This window comes from Bombina bombina, chromosome 4 (genome assembly GCF_027579735.1).
Source record: "Bombina bombina isolate aBomBom1 chromosome 4, aBomBom1.pri, whole genome shotgun sequence".
In the NCBI taxonomy this organism is placed as follows: Eukaryota; Metazoa; Chordata; class Amphibia; order Anura; family Bombinatoridae; genus Bombina; species Bombina bombina.
The window spans coordinates 1,233,786,137-1,233,812,372 of NC_069502.1; the positions used below are offsets into that span (position 1 = coordinate 1,233,786,137).

Sequence of the window (26,236 nt, forward strand, 5' to 3'; positions counted from 1 at the left end):
TGTGTGTATACCTGTTACTGTGTATCATGTGACTGTGTGCTGTGTGTATACCTGTTACTGTGTATCATGTGACTGTGTGCTGTGTGTATACCTGTTACTGTGTATCATGTGACTGTGTGCTGTGTGCATACCTGTTACTGTGTATCATGTGACTGTGTGCTGTGTGTATACCTGTTACTGTGTATCATGTGACTGTGTGCTGTGTGTATACCTGTTACTGTGTATCATGTGACTGTGTGCTGTGTGTATATATTTACTGTGTATCATGTGACTGTGTGCTGTGTGCATACCTGTTACTGTGTATCATGTGACTGTGTGCTGTGTGCATACCTGTTACTGTGTATCATGTGACTGTGTGCTGTGTGTATACCTGTTACTGTGTATCATGTGACTGTGTGCTGTGTGTATACCTGTTACTGTGTATCATGTGACTGTGTGCTGTGTGCATACCTGTTACTGTGTATCATGTGACTGTGTGCTGTGTGTATACCTGTTACTGTGTATCATGTGACTGTGTGTATATTTGTTACTGTGTATCATGTGACTGTGTGCTGTGTGCATACCTGTTACTGTGTATCATGTGACTGTGTGCTGTGTGTATATATTTTACTGTGTATCATGTGACTGTGTGCTGTGTGCATACCTGTTACTGTGTATCATGTGACTGTGTGCTGTGTGTATACCTGTTACTGTGTATACCAGTTACTGTGTATCATGCGACTCTGTGTACACCTGTGACTGTGTATCATGTGACTGTGTGCTGTGTGTATATATGCTACTGTTTATCATGTAACCGTGCATATACCTGTTACTGTGTATCATGTGACTGTGTGCTGTGTGTATATCTGTTACTGTGTATACCTGTGACTGTGTGCTGTGTGTATACCAGTTACTGTGTATCATGTGACTGTGTGCTGTGTGTATACCTGTTACTGTGTATCATGTGACTGTGTGTATACCTGTTACTGTGTATCATGTGACAGTGTGCTGTGTGTATACCTGTTACTGTGTATCATGTGACAGTGTGCTGTGTGTATACCTGTTACTGTGTATCATGTGACAGTGTGCTGTGTGTATACCTGTTACTGTGTATCATGTGGCAGTGTGCTGCGTGTATACCTGTTACTGTGTATCATGTGACAGTGTGCTGTGTATATACCTGTTACTGTGTATCATGTGATTGTGTGCTGTGTGTATACCTGTTACTGTGTATCATGTGACTGTGTGCTGTGTGTATACCTGTTACTGTGTATCATGTGACAGTGTGCTGTGTGTATACCTGTTACTGTGTATCATGTGACTGTGCGTATACCTGTTACTGTGTATTATGTGACTGTGTGCTGTGTGTATCATGTTACTGTGTATCATGTGACTGTGTGTATACCTGTTACTGTGTATCCTGTGACAGTGTGCTGTGTGTATACCTGTTACTGTGTATCACGTGACAGTGTGCTGTGTGTATACCTGTTACTGTTTATCATGTGACTGTGTGCTGTGTGTATACCTGTTACTGTGTATCATGTGACTGTGTGCTGTGTGTATACCTGTTACTGTGTATCATGTGACAGTGTGCTGTGTGTATACCTGTTACTGTTTATCATGTGACTGTGTGCTGTGTGTATCATGTGACTGTGTATACCTGTTACTGTGTATCATGTGACTGTGTGCTGTGTGTATACCTGTTACTGTGTATCATGTGACAGTGTGCTGTGTGTATACCTGTTACTGTGTATCATGTGACAGTGTGCTGTGTGTATACCTGTTACTGTGTATCATGTGACTGTGTGCTGTGTGTATACCTGTTACTGTGTATCATGTGACAGTGTGCTGTGTGTATACCTGTTACTGTGTATCATGTGACAGTGTGCTGTGTGTATACCTGTTACTGTGTATCATGTGACAGTGTGCTGTGTGTATACCTGTTACTGTGTATCATGTGGCAGTGTGCTGCGTGTATACCTGTTACTGTGTATCATGTGACAGTGTGCTGTGTATATACCTGTTACTGTGTATCATGTGATTGTGTGCTGTGTGTATACCTGTTACTGTGTATCATGTGACTGTGTGCTGTGTGTATACCTGTTACTGTGTATCATGTGACAGTGTGCTGTGTGTATACCTGTTACTGTGTATCATGTGACTGTGCGTATACCTGTTACTGTGTATTATGTGACTGTGTGCTGTGTGTATCATGTTACTGTGTATCATGTGACTGTGTGTATACCTGTTACTGTGTATCCTGTGACAGTGTGCTGTGTGTATACCTGTTACTGTGTATCACGTGACAGTGTGCTGTGTGTATACCTGTTACTGTTTATCATGTGACTGTGTGCTGTGTGTATACCTGTTACTGTGTATCATGTGACAGTGTGCTGTGTGTATACCTGTTACTGTTTATCATGTGACTGTGTGCTGTGTGTATCATGTGACTGTGTATACCTGTTACTGTGTATCATGTGACAGTGTGCTGTGTGTATACCTGTTACTGTGTATCATGTGACAGTGTGCTGTGTGTATACCTGTTACTGTGTATCATGTGACAGTGTGCTGTGTGTATACCTGTTACTGTGTATCATGTGACTGTGTGCTGTGTGTATACCTGTTACTGTGTATCATGTGACTGTGTGCTGTGTGTATACCTGTTACTGTTTATCATGTGACAGTGTGCTGTGTGTATACCTGTTACTGTTTATCATGTGACTGTGTGTATACCTGTGACTGTGTGCTGTGTGTATCATGTGACTGTGTGTTGTGTGTATACCTGTTACTGTGTATCATGTGACAGTGTGCTGTGTGTATACCTGTTACTGTTTATCATGTGACTGTGTGTACACCTGTTACTGTGTATCATGTGACAGTGTGCTGTGTGTATACCTGTTATTGTGTATCATGTGACTGTGTGTATACCTGTTACTGTGTATCATGTGACTGTGTGTATACCTGTTACTGTGTATCATGTGACTGTGTGTATACATGTTACTGTGTATCATGTGACTGTGTGCATACCTGTTACTGTGTATCATGTGACTGTGTGCTGTGTGTATACCTGTTACTGTGTATCATGTGACTGTGTGTATATTTGTTACTGTGTATCATGTGACTGTGTGCTGTGTGCATACCTGTTACTGTGTATCATGTGACTGTGTGCTGTGTGTATATCTTTTACTGTGTATCATGTGACTGTGTGCTGTGTGTATATATTTTACTGTGTATCATGTGACTGTGTGCATACCTGTTACTGTGTATCATGTGACTGTGTGCTGTGTGTATACCTGTTACTGTGTATACCAGTTACTGTGTATCATGCGACTCTGTGTACACCTGTGACTGTGTATCATGTGACTGTGTGCTGTGTGTATATATGCTACTGTTTATCATGTAACCGTGCATATACCTGTTACTGTGTATCATGTGACTGTGTGCTGTGTGTATATCTGTTACTGTGTATACCTGTGACTGTGTGCTGTGTGTATACCAGTTACTGTGTATCATGTGACTGTGTGCTGTGTGTATACCTGTTACTGTGTATCATGTGACTGTGTGTATACCTGTTACTGTGTATCATGTGACAGTGTGCTGTGTGTATACCTGTTACTGTGTATCATGTGACAGTGTGCTGTGTGTATACCTGTTACTGTGTATCATGTGACAGTGTGCTGTGTGTATACCTGTTACTGTGTATCATGTGGCAGTGTGCTGCGTGTATACCTGTTACTGTGTATCATGTGACAGTGTGCTGTGTATATACCTGTTACTGTGTATCATGTGATTGTGTGCTGTGTGTATACCTGTTACTGTGTATCATGTGACTGTGTGCTGTGTGTATACCTGTTACTGTGTATCATGTGACAGTGTGCTGTGTGTATACCTGTTACTGTGTATCATGTGACTGTGCGTATACCTGTTACTGTGTATTATGTGACTGTGTGCTGTGTGTATCATGTGACTGTGTGTATACCTGTTACTGTGTATCCTGTGACAGTGTGCTGTGTGTATACCTGTTACTGTGTATCACGTGACAGTGTGCTGTGTGTATACCTGTTACTGTTTATCATGTGACTGTGTGCTGTGTGTATACCTGTTACTGTGTATCATGTGACTGTGTGCTGTGTGTATACCTGTTACTGTGTATCATGTGACAGTGTGCTGTGTGTATACCTGTTACTGTTTATCATGTGACTGTGTGCTGTGTGTATCATGTGACTGTGTATACCTGTTACTGTGTATCATGTGACTGTGTGCTGTGTGTATACCTGTTACTGTGTATCATGTGACAGTGTGCTGTGTGTATACCTGTTACTGTGTATCATGTGACAGTGTGCTGTGTGTATACCTGTTACTGTGTATCATGTGACTGTGTGCTGTGTGTATATATTTTACTGTGTATCATGTGACTGTGTGCTGTGTGTATATATTTTACTGTGTATCATGTGACTGTGTGCTGTGTGTATACCTGTTACTGTTTATCATGTGACTGTGTGCTGTGTGTATACCTGTTACTGTGTATCATGTGACAGTGTGCTGTGTGTATACCTGTTACTGTGTATCATGTGACTGTGTGCTGTGTGTATACCTGTTACTGTGTATCATGTGACTGTGTGCTGTGTGTATACCTGTTACTGTTTATCATGTGACAGTGTGCTGTGTGTATACCTGTTACTGTTTATCATGTGACTGTGTGTATACCTGTGACTGTGTGCTGTGTGTATCATGTGACTGTGTGTTGTGTGTATACCTGTTACTGTGTATCATGTGACAGTGTGCTGTGTGTATACCTGTTACTGTTTATCATGTGACTGTGTGTACACCTGTTACTGTGTATCATGTGACAGTGTGCTGTGTGTATACCTGTTATTGTGTATCATGTGACTGTGTGTATACCTGTTACTGTGTATCATGTGACTGTGTGTATACCTGTTACTGTGTATCATGTGACTGTGTGTATACCTGTTACTGTGTATCATGTGACTGTGTGTATACCTGTTACTGTGTATCATGTGACAGTGTGTATACCTGTTACTGTGTATCATGTGACAGTGTGTATACCTGTTACTGTGTATCATGTGACAGTGTGTATACCTGTTACTGTGTATCATGTGACAGTGTGCTGTGTGTATACCTGTTACTGTGTATCATGTGACAGTGTGCTGTGTGTATACCTGTGACTGTGTACTGTGTGTATACCTGTTACTGTGTGCTGTGTGTATACCTGTTACTGTTTATACCTGTGACAGTGTGCTGTGTGTATACCTGTTACTGTGTATCATGTGACAGTGTGCTGTGTGTATACCTGTTACTGTGTATCATGTGTCTGTGTGCTGTGTGTATACCAGTTACTGTGTATCATGTGACTGTGTGTATACCAGTTACTGTGTATCATGTGACAGTGTGCTGTGTGTATACCTGTTACTGTGTATCATGTGACAGTGTGCTGTGTGTATACCTGTTACTGTGTATCATGTGACTGTGTGCTGTGTGTATACCTGTGACTGTGTGCTGTGTGCATACCTGTTACTGTGTATCATGTGACTGTGTGCTGTGTGTATACCTGTGACTGTGTGCTGTGTGTATACCTGTGACTGTGTACTGTGTGTATACCTCTTACTGTGTGTATACCTGTTACTGTTTATACCTGTGACTGTGTGCTGTGTGTATACCAGTTACTGTGTATAATGTGACTGTGTGCTGTGTGTATATCTTTTACTGTGTATCATATGACTGTGTGTATATATGCTACTGTGTATCATGTGACTGTGTGTATACCTGTTACTGTGTATATACCCGTTACTGTGTATATACCCGTTACTGTGTATATACCCGTTACTGTGTATCATGTGACTGTGCTGTGTGTATACAAGTTACTGTGTATCATGTGACTGTGTGCATATCTGTTACTGTTTATCATGTGACTGTGTGCTGTGTGTATACCAGTTACTGTGTATCATATGACTGTGTGCTGTGTGTATACCAGTTACTGTGTATCATGACTGTGTGTATACCTGTTACTGTGTATCATGTGACTGTGTGCTGTGTGTATACCAGTTACTGTGTATCATATGACTGTGTGCTGTGTGTATACCAGTTACTGTGTATCATGACTGTGTGTATACCTGTTACTGTGTATCATGTGACTGTGTGCTGTGTGTATACCAGTTACTGTGTGTATACCTGTTACTGTTTATCATGTGTCTGTGTGCTGTGTGTATACCTGTTACTGTGTATCATGTGACTGTGTGCTGTGTGTATACCTGTTACTGTGTATCATGTGACTGTGTGCTGTGTGTATACCAGTTACTGTGTATCATGTGACTGTGTGCTGTGTGTATACCAGTTACAGTGTGTATACCTGTTACTGTGTATCATGTGACTGTGTGCTGTGTGTAAACCTGTTACTGTGTATCATGTGTCTGTGTATCATGTGTCTGTGTATCATGTGACTGTGTGCTGTGTGTATACCTGTTACTGTGTATCATGTGTAGTGTTCTCCCCAGGACCTTGTTTATAGATGCACCAACAAGCTTAAATGAGCTAATACTATATACAAATTAATATTAAATGATTTAATAATTTCTATAGAACAAAACGTAATATTACAAAGTATAACACTGCCCCCACCAGGCTACTTTCTGTGGAGTACACGTCTGTGATTCCATACAGTCTGTGAAACTATGTTATGTGTTTACTTTGTGCTCCGGGGTTCTGGGGGGGCTGCTCCTTGAAGTTTTTTCACCAACATCTCGCTGCTTCTGCGCAGAACATCACGAATCTTTCCCAAAGAGCCAGAGCGTCTGAGTGCTCCACTACCGTCCTGTAAGAATACCGCACCTCACTATACATACGTCCAATCATCACACAACACAATACTGCACCTCACTATACGTACGTCCAATCCTCACACAACACAATACTGCACCTCACTATACGTACGTCCAATCATCACACAACACAATACTGCACCTCACTATACTTACGTCCAATCATCACACACACACGACTGCACCTCACTATACTTACGTCCAATCATCACACAACACAATACTGCACCTCACTATACGAACGTCCAATCATCACACAACACAATACTGCACCTCACTATACTTACGTCCAATCATCACACACACACGACTGCACCTCACTATACTTACGTCCAATCCTCACACACACGACTGCACCTCACTATACGTACGTCCAATCATCACACAACACAATACTGCACCTCACTATACTTATGTACAATCATCACACACACACGACTGCACCTCACTATACGTACGTCCAATCATCACACAAGACTGCACCTCACTATACGTAGTCCAATCCTCACACAATACTGCACCTCACTATACTTACGTCCAATCATCACACACACACGACTGCACCTCACTATACGTAGTCCAATCCTCACACAACACAATACTGCACCTCACTATACTTATGTACAATCATCACACACACACGACTGCACCTCACTATACGTACGTCCAATCATCACACAAGACTGCACCTCACTATACGTAGTCCAATCCTCACACAATACTGCACCTCACTATACTTACGTCCAATCATCACACACACACGACTGCACCTCACTATACGTAGTCCAATCCTCACACAATACAGCACCTCACTATACTTACGTCCAGTCATCACACAACACAATACTGCACCTCACTATACGTAGTCCAATCCTCACACACGACTGCACCTCACTATACTTACATCCAATCATCACACAACACAATACTGCACCTCACTATACTTACATCCAATCATCACACAACACAATACTGCACCTCACTATACGTACGTCCAATCATCACACAACACAATACTGCACCTCACTATACTTACGTCCAATCATCACACACACACGACTGCACCTCACTATACGTACGTCCAATCATCACACAACACAATACTGCACCTCACTATACGTACGTCCAATCATCACACAACACAATACTGCACCTCACTATACGTAAGTCCAATCATCACACAACACAATACTGCACCTCACTATACTTACGTCCAATCATCACACAACACAATACTGCACCTCACTATACTTACGTCCAATCATCACACAACACAATACTGCACCTCCCTATACTTACGTCCAATCATCACACAACACAATACTGCACCTCACTATACGTACGTCCAATCCTCACACAACACAATACTGCACCTCACTATACGTACGTCCAATCATCACACAACACAATACTGCACCTCACTATACATACGTCCAATCATCACACAACACAATACTGCACCTCACTATACGTACGTCCAATCCTCACACAACACAATACTGCACCTCACTATACGTACGTCCAATCATCACACAACACAATACTGCACCTCACTATACTTACGTCCAATCATCACACACACACGACTGCACCTCACTATACTTACGTCCAATCATCACACAACACAATATTGCACCTCACTATACGTACGTCCAATCATCACACAACACAATACTGCACCTCACTATACGAACGTCCAATCCTCACACAACACAATACTGCATCTCACTATACTTACGTCCAATCCTCACACACACGACTGTACCTCACTATAAGTACGTCCAATCATCACACAACACAATACTGCACCTCACTATACTTACGTCCAATCATCACACACACACGACTGCACCTCACTATACGTAGTCCAATCCTCACACAATACTGCACCTCACTATACTTACGTCCAATCATCACACACACACGACTGCACCTCACTATACTTACATCCAATCATCACACAACACAATACTGCACCTCACTATACGTACGTCCAATCATCACACAACACAATACTGCACCTCACTATACTTACGTCCAATCATCACACACACACGACTGCACCTCACTATACGTACGTCCAATCATCACACAAGACTGCACCTCACTATACTTACGTCCAATCATCACACACACACGACTGCACCTCACTATACGTACGTCCAATCATCACACAACACAATACTGCACCTCACTATACGTACGTCCAATCATCACACAACACAATACTGCACCTCACTATACGTACGTCCAATCATCACACAACACAATACTGCACCTCACTATACTTACGTCCAATCATCACACAACACAATACTGCACCTCACTATACGTACGTCCAATCATCACACAACACAATACTGCACCTCACTATACGTATGTACAATCATCACACACACACGACTGCACCTCACTATACGTACGTCCAATCATCACACAAGACTGCACCTCACTATACGTAGTCCAATCCTCACACAATACTGCACCTCACTATACTTACGTCCAATCATCACACACACACGACTGCACCTCACTATACGTAGTCCAATCCTCACACAATACAGCACCTCACTATACTTACGTCCAGTCATCACACAACACAATACTGCACCTCACTATACGTAGTCCAATCCTCACACACGACTGCACCTCACTATACTTACATCCAATCATCACACAACACAATACTGCACCTCACTATACTTACATCCAATCATCACACAACACAATACTGCACCTCACTATACGTACGTCCAATCATCACACAACACAATACTGCACCTCACTATACTTACGTCCAATCATCACACACACACGACTGCACCTCACTATACTTACGTCCAATCATCACACAACACAATATTGCACCTCACTATACGTACGTCCAATCATCACACAACACAATACTGCACCTCACTATAAGTACGTCCAATCATCACACAACACAATACTGCACCTCACTATAAGTACGTCCAATCCTCACACAACACAATACTGCACCTCACTATACGTACGTCCAATCATCACACAACACAATACTGCACCTCACTATACGTACGTCCAATCATCACACAACACAATACTGCACCTCACTATACGTACGTCCAATCCTCACACAACACAATACTGCACCTCACTATACGTACGTCCAATCATCACACAACACAATACTGCACCTCACTATACTTACGTCCAAACATCACACAACACAATACTGCACCTCACTATACTTACGTCCAATCATCACACAACACATCCCAGCACGCAATAACACAACACTTTCCTGCCTGTTCTTATTTATTTGTAAAGCAATTATAATCGGCTCTATGAAACCTCTGCCTAACAGTGAGATTTATATGATGGGATTTCTACAGATGTTTATTGGCAAAACATTATATGTTGATCTTCCTCTTCCTATACAACCAGCACCTTAATGACCTTACCTGCTGCTAATACCTCTTCCTATACACCCAGCACCTACTGACCTTACCTGCTGCTAATATCTCTTCCTATACACCCAGCACCTACTGACCTTACCTGCTGATAATACCTCTTCTTATACACCCAGCACCTACTGACCTTACCTGCTGGTAATACCTCTTCCTATACACCCAGCACCTACTGACCTTACCTGCTGGTAATACCTCTTCCTATACACCCAGCACCTACTGACCTTACCTGCTGCTAATATCTCTTCCTATACACGCAGCACCTACTGACCTTACCTGCTGCTAATACCTCTTCCTATACACCCAGCACCTACTGACCTTACCTGCTGCTAATACCTCTTCCTATACACCCAGCACCTACTGACCTTACCTGCTGCTAATACCTCTTCCTATACACCCAGCACCTACTGACCTTACCTGCTGCTAATACCTCTTCCTATACACCCAGCACCTACTGACCTTACCTGCTGCTAATACCTCTTCCTATACACCCAGCACCTACTGACCTTACCTGCTGCTAATACCTCTTCCTATACACCCAGCACCTACTGACCTTACCTGCTGCTAATACCTCTTCCTATACACCCAGCACCTACTGACCTTACCTGCTGCTAATACCTCTTCCTATACACCCAGCACCTACTGACCTTACCTGCTGCTAATACCTCTTCCTATACACCCAGCACCTACTGACCTTACCTGCTGCTAATTACCTCTTCCTATACACCCAGCACCTACTGACCTTACCTGCTGCTAATACCTCTTCCTATACACCCAGCACCTACTGACCTCACCTGCCGCTAATACCTCTTCCTATACACCCAGCACCTACTGACCTTACCTGCTGCTAATACCTCTTCCTATACACCCAGCACCTACTGACCTTACCTGCTGCTAATACCTCTTCCTATACACCCCGCACCTACTGACCTCTCCTGCTGCTAATACCTCTTCCTATACACCCAGCACCTACTGACCTTACCTGCTGCTAATACCTCTTCCTATACACCCAGCACCTACTGACCTTACCTGCTGCTAATACTTCTTCCTATACACCCAGCACCCTACTGACCTTACCTGCTGATAATACCTCTTCCTATACACCCAGCACCTACTGACCTTACCTGCTGCTAATACCTCTTCCTATACACCCAGCACCTACTGACCTTACCTGCTGATAATACCTCTTCCTATACACCCAGCACCTACTGACCTTACCTGCTGCTAATACCTCTTCCTATACACCCAGCACCTACTGACCTTACCTGCTGCTAATACCTCTTCCTATACACCCAGCACCTACTGACCTTACCTGCTGCTAATATCTCTTCCTATACACGCAGCACCTACTGACCTTACCTGCTGCTAATACCTCTTCCTATACACCCAGCACCTACCGACCTTACTTGCTGCTAATACCTCTTCTTATACACCCAGCACCTACTGACCTTACCTGCTGCTAATACCTCTTCCTATACACCCAACATCTACTGACCTTACCTGCTGCTAATACCTCTTCCTATACACCCAGCACCTACTGACCTTACCTGCTGCTAATTTCTCTTCCTATACACCCAGCACCTACTGACCTTACCTGCTGCTATTACCTCTTCCTATACACCCAGCACCTACTGACCTTACCTGCTGATAATACCTCTTCCTATACACCCAGCACCTACTGACCTTACCTGCTGCTAATACCTCTTCCTATACACCCAGCACCTACTGACCTTACCTGCTGCTAATACCTCTTCCTATACACCCAGCACCTACTGACCTTACCTGCTGCTAATACCTCTTCCTATACACCCAGCACCTACTGACCTTACCTGCTGATAATACCTCTTCCTATACACCCAGCACCTACCGACCTTACTTGCTGCTAATACCTCTTCCTATACACCCAGCACCTACTGACCTTACCTGCTGCTAATACCTCTTCCTATACACCCATCACCTACTGACCTTACCTGCTGCTAATACCTCTTCCTATACACCCAGCATCTACTGACCTTACCTGCTGCTAATACCTCTTCCTATACACTCAGCACCTACTGACCTTACCTGCTGGTAATACCTCTTCCTATACACCCAGCACCTACTGACCCTACCTGCTGATAATACCTCTTCCTATACACCCAGCACCTACTGACCTTACCTGCTGCTAATACCTCTTCCTATACACCCAGCATCTACTGACCTTACCTGCTGCTAATACCTCTTCCTATACACTCAGCACCTACTGACCTTACCTGCTGGTAATACCTCTTCCTATACACCCAGCACCTACTGACCCTACCTGCTGATAATACCTCTTCCTATACACCCAGCACCTACTGACCCTACCTGCTGCTAATACCTCTTCCTATACACCCAGCACCTACTGACCTTACCTGCTGCTAATACCTCTTTCTATACACCCAGCACCTACTGACCTTACCTGCTGCCAATACCGCTTCCTATACACCCAGCACCTACTGACCTTACCTGCTGCTAATACCTCTTCCTATACACCCAGCACCTACTGACCTTGCCTGCTGCTAATACCTCTTCCTATACACCCAGCACCTACTGATCTTACCTGCTACTAATACCTCTTCCTATACACCCAGCACCTACTGACCTTACCTGCTGCTAATACCTCTTCCTATACACCCAGCACCTACTGACCTTACCTGCAGCTAATACCTCTTCCTATACACCCAGCACCTACTGACCTTACCTACTGCTAATACCTCTTCCTATACAACAGCACCTACTGACCTTACCTGCTGCTAATACCTCTTCCTATAGACCCAGCACCTACTAACCTTACCTGCTGCTAATACCTCTTCCTATACACCCAGCACCTACTGACCTTACCTGCTGCTAATACCTCTTCCTATACACCCAGCACCTACTGACCTTACCTGCAGCTAATACCTCTTCCTATATACCCAACACCTACTGACCTTACCCTATTGAGAACTTGTGGGCCCTTCTTAAACAGGAGATTTACGGTGAAGGAAAACAGTACACATCTCTGAACAGTGTCTAGGAGGCTGTGGTTGCTGCTGCACAAAAAGTTAATCGTCAACAGTTAAAGAAACTGACAGACTCCATGGATGGAAGGTTTATGACTGTTATTGAAAAGAAGGGTGGTTGTATATTGGTCACTGACATTTTTGTAAATGTGAGAAATGTTTATTTGTAAATTTTGAGTTGCTTATTATTCTCATTTTAACAGATGAAAAAGAAAAAACAAAAAAACAAGTGAGATGGGAAAATATTCAATTTTCATTTAGTTGCATAATAATTGTGCACACTAATAGTTGCCAAATAATTGTGCACGCATAGATATTCTCCTAAGAAAGCCAAAACCTCACTTTTATTTCCTTAAATATTCAGGTTTGAGGTTTATTAAGATTTTGGATTGACCGAGAGCACTGTAGTTCTTCAATAATGAAATTAATCCTAAAAAAGTAAATTTATGCTTACCTGATAAATTAATTTCTTCTACGATATGACGAGTCCACGGATTTCATCCTTACTTGTGGGATTTATCCTCCTGCTAACAGGAAGTGGCAAAGAGCACCACAGCAGAGCTGTATATATAGCTCCTCCCTTCCCTCCACCCCCAGTCATTCGACCGAAGTTAGGAAGAGAAAGGAAAAGCCAAAGGTGTAGAGGTGACTAAAGTTTTGTAAAAAATAGAATATAAACTAAATCTGTCTTAAAAATGACAGGGTGGGCCGTGGACTCGTCATATCGTAGAAGAAATTAATTTATCAGGTAAGCATAAATTTACTTTTCTTCTACAAGATACGATGAGTCCACGGATTTCATCCTTACTTGTGGGATACAATACCAAAGCTACAGGACACGGATGAAAGGGAGGGACAAGACAGAGACCTAAACAGAAAGCACCACTGCTTGAAGAACCTTTCTCCCAAAACCAGCCTCAGAAGAAGCAAAAGTATCAAATTTGGAAAATTTGGAAAAAGTATGAAGAGATGACCAAGTCGCAGCCTTGCAAATCTGTTCAACAGAAGCATCATTTTTAAAGGCCCATGAGGAAGCCACAGCCCTAGTAGAATGAGCCGTAATTCTTTCAGGAGGCTGCTGTCCAGCAGTCTCATATGCCAGACGGATGATACTCTTCAGCCAAAAAGAAAGAGAGGTAGCCGTAGCTTTCTGACCCCTACGTTTTCCAGAAAAAACAATGAATAATGAAGATGATTGACGGAAATCCATAGTCGCCTGTAAGTAAAACTTCAGGGCACGGACCACGTCCAGATTATGCAACATACGCTCCTTCTTAGAAGAAGGGTTAGGACATAATGAAGGAACAACAATTTCCTGATTAATATTCTTATTAGAAACAACCTTAGGGAGGAAACCAGGTTTGGTACTAAAACCACCTTATCAGAATGGAAGATAAGATCAAATCACATTGTAAAGCTGAAAGCTCAGAAACTCTACGAGCAGAAGAAATAGCAACCAAAAATAAAACTTTCCAAGATAACACACTACACTAAAAGTATTAACAGCGCAGCTAGGTAGAGTGGTGGATGTAAATTAATAAGCGTTGGAAAAGGAGAGATAAGAAATATAGCAAATATAGCAAATAGCTACGAGTAATTCTAAGTTGTAAGATTATGAAATTAATATTGCAACAATAATAAATCAATAAAAACTAGTAAACCAATCAAAATATTCGTACACATTCATAAATACATTTGTTAAATGGAGCAAAAAAATAAATAAATAAAAAACACAGGTAAATAAAAAACACAGGTAAATAAAAATACCGATGAATTTTTTTGGAATGATATTACCCACTGCAGGGAAGTGGTCTTAGGAGTACACACGTATGGCAATGTTAGTTGCAAGGATTTTTATGTTGCCAACTCCTATTCACAGATTTTTGATAATGAGGTGCAGCTGGTTCCAGAGGCTTGTTTCCAAACACTCTCTTTAAATGTGAATCCTAGGGCGAAAAGAAGAGACAGCGCAACCCCACATCAAGGTAGTAGTTTCACAGTTTTTAATTAACACACGAAAATAATGCACTTACAGACAGAATAAAAAGATGTCGCATTAATCCCTTTATAGGGAACAACAAGAAGCAAGTCCCAGTTCTCTCAGGAATCTGTTCCAGTCCACGGCTATCAGTGCTGCCGCTTCGATATTGCTTACACACAGACACACAGTCTCAATGTATCAGAGCTGTCCTTGGCTCCGCCCCCAACGCGTTTCGTCTGTGCTGTCCAGACTTTCTCAAGAGGAAGTGATGATGCCTAGTACGCTCCCATGAGTCACTATTTACATCCACTTGTGGTTTCTCATTGGATAATGACTGTCCTATCCGGTAGCAGTATGCGGACAAGCCTCTCTTGTTACAGGCAATAGATTCCGCTTAGAGTAGAGCAAACATAAAATCTGACATGACATCATATGGCTATTAAATATTATTAAACACTTAAAAGTACAATTTAATAAACATCGTAAAATCGACTATAAAAAATAAACATTGTATAAATCACAGATTAATACGATAATAAAAAACACATCTTATAAAGGAAAACTAAAACTTACACGAGAAAGTTAACACACATGATACGCATTCTTTAAAAATACTAAAGTTGATACAAATTCATTCAAAATGTTTTTCTTTAAAGGAACCTACATAGTAAAAAGAAGAGTTAATACAAAAGTCAATTAAAACTAAAAGGCTATACTTAAAACAAGAGTTGCTAATTTAAAACATAAAAGCTTGCAAGTCTATGTCGACATTTAACCCTTTTGGGGCCATACAGTTAAGTAAGTGAATCCATTTGGTTTCATATTTTCTGAGGTGCATTAGTCTCTGTTGCTCATTGCCCACTGTCTGTGGTATAATCTCTAGAATTTTCACCTTTAAACTATTTGAATTTTTATTATGCACCTTCCTGAAATGTTCAGATAGACTATGGTTCTCGTATCCTTTTGTTATGTTCTCTATGTGTTCATATATGCGGCGTTTGACTTTCCTTTTCGTTCTTCCCACGTAAATCAAATTACAATCACACATGAGATAATACACCGCATATATGGATACACATGAAGCTCTATCTTTAATTTTAAATTCCTTGGAATGATCCCAATTGTAAACACTATCACCCTTACTGATGAGACTGCACATGCAACAGTTAAGTCTACCACATTTGAAGGTTCCTCCTTTATTTATACACCAATCTGAGAGGGTCCCTTTCTTTTTGTTATTCAATTCTCTCAGCTTTGATGGTGCTAAAATATTTTTGATGTTCCTATTTTTCTTAAAGATGGTTACTGGGTAAGGCTCTAGATGGGGTCCTAACACAGGGTCGGCCTGCAGGATATTCCAATGCTTTTTAAGTGTGGTTTTAATAAAGTTAGCACCTAGATTATATGTAGTTATAAATTTAGCTCCCAATTTCTTAACCTCATTCTGGGTTTTAGTAGTAATTTGTATTTCATTATTGCTAAGCAGAAGATCCTCTCTAACTTTGTTTCTACTCTCAGTTCTTGCTTTCTTTACTAGGCCACTATCATATCCTTTCTTAAGAAATTTATCTTCTAACTGATCCGCTTCTATTAGAGGGATAGAGTTTATCCTGTTCCACAATTTCTTCTCTTTCGAAATTTTTTTTTATCAGCAGATACAAGGAACGGCCATGGGTACGCCCATGGCCCCTTCCTATGCAAATATTTACATGGCTGCATTCGAGGAGAATTATGTGTGGAACAACAATCCATACAGTGAGAGTGTCGTGGTGTATCGGCGCTATATCGACAACATCCTCATTGTATGGAATGGTAGTGACATCAAAGCTATGGAGTTCATTAGCCATCTCAATAATAACAATTTTAATCTGGAATTCACAAGTAAAATACATAGGAAGGAAATAGAATTTTAAGATTTATGTCTTTTTATTGATCCAACTACCAACAAAACAGCAGTTAAAAATTTCAAGAAAGAAGTAGATAGCAATGGATTTCTAAACGCAGGAAGTGGCCACCTGCCCCAATGGAAAAGAAATATTCCTTATGGCCAATTTCTTAGGATCCGTAGAAATTGTACCAACATAGAAGATTTTGAAATAGAAGCGGATCAGTTAGAAGATAAATTTCTTAAGAAAGGATATGATAGTGGCCTAGTAAAGAAAGCAAGAACTGAGAGTAGAAACAAAGTTAGAGAGGATCTTCTGCTTAGCAATAATGAAATACAAATTACTACTAAAACCCAGAATGAGGTTAAGAAATTGGGAGCTAAATTTATAACTACTTATAATCTAGGTGCTAACTTTATTAAAACCACACTTAAAAAGCATTGGAATATCCTGCAGGCCGACCCTGTGTTAGGACCCCATCTAGAGCCTTACCCAGTAACCATTTTTAAGAAAAATAGGAACATCAAAAATATTTTAGCACCATCAAAGCTGAGAGAATTGAATAACAAAAAGAAAGGGACCCTCTCAGATTGGTGTATAAATAAAGGAGGAACCTTCAAATGTGGTAGACTTAACTGTTGCATGTGCAGTCTTATCAGTAAGGGTGATAGTGTTTACAATTGGGATCATTCCAAGGAATTTAAAATTAAAGATAGAGCTTCATGTGTATCCATATATGCGGTGTATTATCTCATGTGTGATTGTAATTTGATTTACGTGGGAAGAACGAAAAGGAAAGTCAAACGCCGCATATATGAACACATAGAGAACATAACAAAAGGATACGAGAACCATAGTCTATCTGAACATTTCAGGAAGGTGCATAATAAAAATTCAAATAGTTTAAAGGTGAAAATTCTAGAGATTATACCACAGACAGTGGGCAATGAGCAACAGAGACTAATGCACCTCAGAAAATATGAAACCAAATGGATTCACTTACTTAACTGTATGGCCCCAAAAGGGTTAAATGTCGACATAGACTTGCAAGCTTTTATGTTTTAAATTAGCAACTCTTGTTTTAAGTATAGCCTTTTAGTTTTAATTGACTTTTGTATTAACTCTTCTTTTTACTATGTAGGTTCCTTTAAAGAAAAACATTTTGAATGAATTTGTATCAACTTTAGTATTTTTAAAGAATGCGTATCATGTGTGTTAACTTTCTCGTGTAAGTTTTAGTTTTCCTTTATAAGATGTGTTTTTTATTATCGTATTAATCTGTGATTTATACAATGTTTATTTTTTATAGTCGATTTTACGATGTTTATTAAATTGTACTTTTAAGTGTTTAATAATATTTAATAGCCATATGATGTCATGTCAGATTTTATGTTTGCTCTACTCTAAGCGGAATCTATTGCCTGTAACAAGAGAGGCTTGTCCGCATACTGCTACTGGATAGGACAGTCATTATCCAATGAGAAACCACAAGTGGATGTAAATAGTGACTCATGGGAGCGTACTAGGCATCATCACTTCCTCTTGAGAAAGTCTGGACAGCACAGACGAAACGCGTTGGGGGCGGAGCCAAGGACAGCTCTGATGCAATATCGAAGCGGCAGCACTGATAGCCGTGGACTGGAACAGATTCCTGAGAGAACTGGGACTTGCTTCTTGCTGTTCCCTATAAAGGGATTAATGCGACATCTTTTTATTCTGTCTGTAAGTGCATTATTTTCGTGTGTTAATTAAAAACTGTGAAACTACTACCTTGATGTGGGGTTGCGCTGTCTCTTCTTTTCGCCCTAGGATTTCCAAGATAACAACTTAATATCTATGAAATGTATGGGTTTAAACGGAACCCCTTGAAGAACATTAAGAACTAAATTCAAACTCCAGGGAGGAGTAATTGGTCTAAATACAGGCTTAATTCTGGTTAGAGCCTGACAAAAAGACTGAACATCTGGCACAGCTGCCAAACGTTTGTTTAGCAAAATTGACAAAGCAGAAATTTGTCCCTTTAAGGCAGTGTTTTTCAACCAGTGTGCCGTGAGAGATCCTCAGGTGTGCCGCAGCAGACTGACAACAGTGCGGGGGTGTCCCTCTTTCAAATTTTGAAATATTGGGAGGTATGTGACAGGCTCATCAGGCATCATTTACAACCATAACATTGACATTCAATCACAGAGAATCATTATGATTGTTTGTGAATGAATGTCATTATGTCATGTATAGTTTGTAGGAGGCATGGCATGACAGCACAGTACAGTGTGTATATATATATATATATATATATATATATATATGAGAAAAGACAGAAGAAGTGTACATTTGGTGCAAAGTGGAACCTAAAGAATAGAAGAAGTGAGTGAACAGTTGCAGCCCTAATCTATCCATCAGGGCTGGTGGGTCCCCACACCCCTCAGTCCTGATAAGATAAAGTATACAAAAAAAGAGAAAAGATAGATAAAAAGGGCGCAGTCACTGGTGATATATACTATACAAATAATCAATAATATGTCAGAAATAATACCCCTATTTGGAGAGTAAAAAGTAATTAGTAAATAAATGAATAAAAGGATAAAGAGAGATAGTGTGATAGACTATCTGTATCTCTTAATCCATAGACAAGGTACTCTATATGTAAACTGTAGTGTACAAAAGTAAGCTTAAAAAATATATATAAAATGCAATTTAAAATTGTTCGCCCCCAAATTTATGTTAGGTAATGGCAAAAAAAGACTTTAAATACTTCGAATCAAAATAGACTCCACATATAAATAAATAAAATTACTATGCAGTTCTAAATCAGCCTGATTAAAAAATAAAGAATTATAATACACCCAAAAACTCAGTATTAATCAAGATATATAAATATAAACAACAAAAATAATACAGATAATAAATAATGATAATAATAAAGGAAAAAGTATTTTACGGTGTCATAAGCTATAGTGCTAGTAGCAAGTGAACAGATGTTAACAGTTCCAAAAGTGACAGGGTGAGGTAAACACCAAAACGATGCCCAATATAAAGTAGATTGATTGAAAACCCCAGTGCCCGGAGTATAAGTTCCCCTTAGGGTATCTACTCACACTCCTTAACCTCAATCAATATGAGGTAAGTGTTGCGTAGTGTCAGCAGAAACTTCCTCCGTCTCCCAGGGATGTGTGAAACAGCTGATGGGACTTTGTCTTTGCCGATGTCAAGGTCTCAAGTGGCCATGTGCATGTAAAATAAATATAGATAGTAATAGTGCAACTCTGTGGCTTACTTTTTACTCTCCAAATAGGGGTATTATTTCTGACATATTATTGATTATTTGTAAAGTATATATCACCAGTGACTGCGCCCTTTTTATCTATCTTTTCTCTTTTTTTGTATATATATATATATATATATATATATATATATATATATATATATATATATATATATATATATATATAGCAATGTAGAAAAGAAGCACTGACTGAACTTTCTCCAACAGTGACAAAAGTTTAATAAAGTTTTAGTGACGTTTCGGGACAGCAACAGTCCATTCCTCTGACCAATTAACAATGTGTAAAAACAGCCTTTAAATAAACTCCAGATAACACTCCCCACAAGATTGACCAATCACGGCCAAATATTGAACACACCCCTCATTGTGACCAATCAAAGTCAGTAATAGATACCAATATGTTTGTATAGTGAAAATATCATTGACAAAAAATACATAAAATTAAAATAAAATTGGACCATGAATAGTCACTTCAATGGGGCAATTGCACTCCAGTCAGGTGCATGAGTAGGCAAATAGGATAATAAGTAAACTAGGTGGAATAGACAAACAAAGTTGGTGATCGTAATTCCACCAGCAACTTTCTTACACTCACAATTTAACACGTCATCCGAAGGTAACTATGGCATACGCCCCTTATCACTAAGGACGCCCAAAGCAATCACAAAGCCAGATAGGAAAGTGTTATAATAAAGTTTAGAGTGATGGGATATAATTGTCGCCCTCCCAGATCGCCTCATGGGAAAATCGTTTTGACATCCACACCGGCTATAATCACACATATAGTGCCCAATCCTTACAATTGGAACCAAAATGTCACCTGTCAACATCACACTGTCAAACCTTGTCAGTATAATGTAAAGACCAAGACGAAATATAATCAAATAACTAGTGCGATTAACATACAGAGAACATTCGATGGGTGATCGGCTTATATGATTTTACACACATCACTAAAGTAAACAAAGTGGCGATATTTGGCCAATCACAGAGCCTAAGAAGACAAGCCTGAATACATGTAGGCTTGTCCTAGCTGTTGAATCATTTTGATAGGTTGCCCGCGACAAGTGGGTGTAATAGACACCACAATAGACTCGCTGCTACACCTTCAGTAAACTCACACCATCAGAGTAAACATAGTGGCGACATTTGGCCAATCAAAGAACTGAATTAGTAGAGGCGTGTTTATGCTGTTCAATCATCATAGGCTGCCCGCGAACAGTGGGCGTATTCAACACCACAGTAAACATACCATAAACATACACTAGCGCCTGCAACCCAAATATCTCCGCAAAGTTAAATCCTACAAAAGCAATCTCTGCTAAACAAAAGACTATGCCCTAATGCAATCACCAGAGCTCTAAATGTACCCTCACAGGCACCAGACTTTATATACTGAACCTCCCAGTATCCTCATATTTGCTGGTATCGATCGGATGTACCAAATTCAATGTTATAACCTAATCAACTCGACCCGGACAATCTGAAAAAAGGCATAAAAATAAATAATAATAAAATAAAAATAAACAATAAAAATATAAAGAATGATCTAACACACCAAAACAAAAATTTCTTCGTTCGGCCAGAATCTATATCACTAGCCTAATCCAAAACATATACTGAAATGACAAGAGTTGCCACTGGAAGTCCCTCTTCCACCCTATTAGATGAAACCACCATGTGTATATTAAAATGTGTCAATGTCTATTCAGAAAAAATGTGTGATTCTGTCATTAAACATAGTCCTGGAGGGCATCCTATTGTTATAAGATAGAAATCCAGAGGACCATATCCCCGAGGCCACCACAAAACAAAGAGAAATATACCAACCGGTACAGTACTATCCTGCTGCAACAGACATAGAGTAAGATAAACCCCAGAGCGGCATCAACAGGGTACCAATCTACAATATAAAAAAAGTGTTGTGATAAGTGAATTAAAATAGCTAAAAACATTATTTTGCACTAATAGAACTAACAAACACCAATGTTATTGTGTGACATCAGATCTAAAAGAGGAGGACCACTAGAGTAAGACACAGTTAATGTACTATTAATAGTATATCCCCATCAGTGTTGCTCAAAATTACATTAAAGTTACAATAAAGCCTCCATGAAGTTGCCGTGAAGTTACAAAACAAGTTATCTCAAACAATGGATTATGCACTCTCAGAGAAAAAAGAAAAGGAAGAAGAAGAAGAAAAAGAAGAAGAAGAAGAAAAAGAAGAAGAAGAAGAAGAAGAAAAAAGAAGAAAGAGAAGAAGAAAAAGAAAGAAAAGAAAAAGGCAGAAAAAGACAAGGAACATTGTACTCTTCACGCTTCTCCTGTTTCTCACAACAAAATTAGGGAGAAAGCGTATCAAAAAGAAGAAACCCCCAAGGGGTAAATGGATCATAGACTCCCCCACTGTTGGGCAGTAAACTCCCAACAAATGGACCGTGAACTCTCAAATATTATCATAGATAGCATTGCCATCCTGTATGGGTGTTGAGACCCCTAGGGTGCAAGGTCCCAAGTTCGTATATCCATCTTGATTCTTTGCGTAGGAGCATGTTTCCTCTATCTCCTCCCCTTCTTGGGATTGGCACATGATCGATCAATCTGTTCTAGCGTCGTCTGTTGTTTTGCCTGTGTAAAATTTGCCACAGGGACAATTCAAGAGATATACTACAAACTGAGTAGTGCAGGTTAAAATGCTTGATCTCATACGTTTTATTGCTTTCTGGGTGGCGGAAATGAGTGCCAGTTAGCATCCCACTGCAAGTCACACAGCTGATCCAGCAATAGCCTCCTTTCTTTTTTGTCTTAAGCCATGTTCGTGTGCCCCCTTCAGGGTTGACGTCAGCTTTGACCAGATAATCTCTCAGGTTTCTTCCTCGACTAAAACCAATCCTGGGTGCTCTCCAGTTTTTAAATGGTAAGGTGTGATCAGCTTCAACCAGTCTCCATTCTTCTTTAATGGTACGAGTTAGCGGTATGACATCCGGAGAATATGTGGTCACAAAAGTGAGTTGATTCTCTGGCTTAGGGGGAATATCCGTTGCTGGTTCCATAGTTTGCAATGCTTGGGTTTTCATCTCTAGCAAGCCTCTTCGCTTATATCCCCTTTCCACAAACCGTTGTGTCATTTCTTGTAGCTGTTGTTCACATAATGCTTCATTGGTGTTGTTTCTAACTACCCGTTGATATTGGGCCTTGGGAATATTGTGAATGAGGCTGGGTTGGTGGCAACTTCTGGCATGTAATAATGAGTTGCGGTCAGTGGCTTTATGAAATAAGGTTGTCCCCAATCTTCCTTCAACACCCTGACGTCCAAATAATCCACCATAGAGTTGTTAACTGTGTGAGTGAATTTGATGGGACTCGCAAGAGAGTTTAAGTGGTCAATCCACAACAGTAGACTTCTTTCTCCATCTGACCATATCAGGAACAAATCGTCTATATAACGACAATAGTATCTGATGTTGTCATCCTCAAAGACCTTCATCACAGACGATTCATGTTGTGCCATGAACAGATTGGCCAACGATGGGGCCACATTGGACCCCATCGCTGTACCTGAAATTTGTAGATAGAATGTCGAATCAAATATGAAAAAGTTTTCAGTGAGACATAATGTAAGGAGACCAATTAATACCTCTTCTGAGGGGCCGATGTATACAGATTTTCTGAGAGCCTGGGTTACAGCCATGATGCCTTCGTGATGAGGGATTACCGTGTAGAGACTTGACACGTCAAGGGTTACCAAGAGGTCACCATCAGTGATATTCTCCAGCTTCTTAATTCGAGTGATGAAGTAATTTGAATCCCGTATGTATGATGGCATAGTTTTTACCAGAGGCTGTAAGTAAAAGTCCACGAACTGGGCCAGAGGTTGAAGTAATGAACCCCTAGCTGAGACGATCGGCCTCCCTGGAGGATTATTAGCATTTTTATGCACCTTTGGTAGGGTGTAAAGCAAAGGGATTAGTGGATGATCACGACGTAGAAAATTGTAATCCTGTTGCGTGATTAGTTCGCTTTCTTTAAATTCAATCAGCAGTGTGTCAATTTTCTTTTTAAACCTGAAAGTTGGATCTCCACTCAAAGGCAGATATGTTTTATCATCCGATAATTGCCCCAAAATTTCGGTTTTGTAGTATGTTGCATCCATCAGGACTATCGCCCCGCCTTTATCAGCGGGGCGAATCACAATTGAGGTGTCTTCTTTCAACAACTTGAGGGCCAATCTTTCATCCTTAGTAAGATTATCTCTAATCATTGTTCTTGGTCTATCCTTGATAGATTTTGTAAGAAAGCCCGTCAGAGTGTTGATAGTCGAATTGTTGGAAGAGGGATCAAATGACCCTTTGGATCTGAAGTTACACACTTGTTCCTGGTCTGTGTTAAAGAATTCTTTTAATCTTAGATTTCTACCAAATCTCTGAATGTCAATATAGACATCGAATTCATTGATCTTGGAGGATGGCACAAAAGATAGACCCTTGTTTAGCAAACTCACTTCTGTCTTAGTATTCGTGAGCTGATATTGAACACAATGTTTTCTACATCCTCCCGCCTCGTGTGTGGCCGCATCCTCTTCCTAAAAAACGGTTTGCTGATGGATGAGCAGCCAATGGGGGTAGTGACGCTATGTTGGTACTGGAGGGCTCCCATTCATTTCTATTGCTTCTTGATCTAGTCGTGACTCCCCTCTGGGTTGCAGTTGTGTTATCCTGTTGTGTTTCTGTCCCTGAACTGTCACCCGAGCTAGTATCCACCGTGGTCATGGATTTTTTGGTATACCTCCGATCCCGTCTGGGCTGGAATGTTCTCCCGTCCTCTGGTGACATCATCCATCTATAGATTGATTTGTATGTATAGTCCTGTGTGACCGTCTGAAGTTTGCGGTTTTTAAAGGCTATGAGTTCTTGTTTGTAGCTCTTAATCTGGAGGCTAAGTTTAGACAACCAATTGGTGTTGGTATCAGATTCGAACATTCCTAGTTTTTCTAATTCAAATGTTTGTATCTCAGCCTTAACTTCTTGGAGAAGGCGACCCACTTCTCTGATAACTAGTAACATTGTCAAATGAACATTTATTTAGAATTTTGCACCAATCGATGCAAAATTCATTATTAGATCTTCCAATTGTCGGGATATTTCTAATTCTAAACCCCCTTGGTACCATCCTCTTTTTATTATAATCAGACAAGTAGGAACCATGTAGATTCAAATCTATTTCTCTCTGTTTCAACTTTGTCAATGTATTATACAGGGACTATGTTGATTCTTCCATTTGTTGCTCCTCTATGGAGCCAAATCGAATCAGCTCTGCGTCCTCGTCAGTGAAAGTAAAAATGTCCTCATGTTTGTCTTCAGAGGTAATGCCACTCGGGTTAACTGAAACCTCAATGTCCATACTATCCATGTCCTCTCTATTGGTCATATTGTCAGTTCCACAGATGTGTCAAAAAAAGAATAGGAAGGGGGAAGAGTAATCCGGGTATGTAAACAACCCCAATGTGGGTGCACTGCACATGAAAGTCAAAATTTCAGAGAATTGGTGTAAATGCACTCTCACCAACACTTGCAGCTTGTCAGGGTGCTATGAAGGTAATTTGTAGCAATGTAGAAAAGAAGCACTCACTGAACTTTCTCCAACAGTGACAAAAGTTTAATGAAGTTTTAGTGACGTTTCGGGACAGCAACAGTCCCTTCCTCTGACCAATTAACAATGTGTAAAAACAGCCTTTATATAGGCTCCAGATAACACTCCCCACAAGATTGACCAATCACGGCCAAATACTGATGGGGATAT

At 40.5% G+C, this 26,236-nt stretch overlaps 1 protein-coding gene across 1 annotated transcript in view; it reads right to left on the reverse strand.

Moving 5' to 3' along the window:
* The window catches only part of KLC4 (kinesin light chain 4), a 253,008-nt gene that overhangs the window by 14,397 nt on the left and 212,375 nt on the right, over window positions 1-26,236 (reverse strand). The window contains exon 13 of the mRNA XM_053712779.1: window positions 6,684-6,808. Coding sequence (XP_053568754.1) covers window positions 6,684-6,808 — 125 coding nt within the window. The remainder of the gene's footprint in view (window positions 1-6,683; window positions 6,809-26,236) is intronic.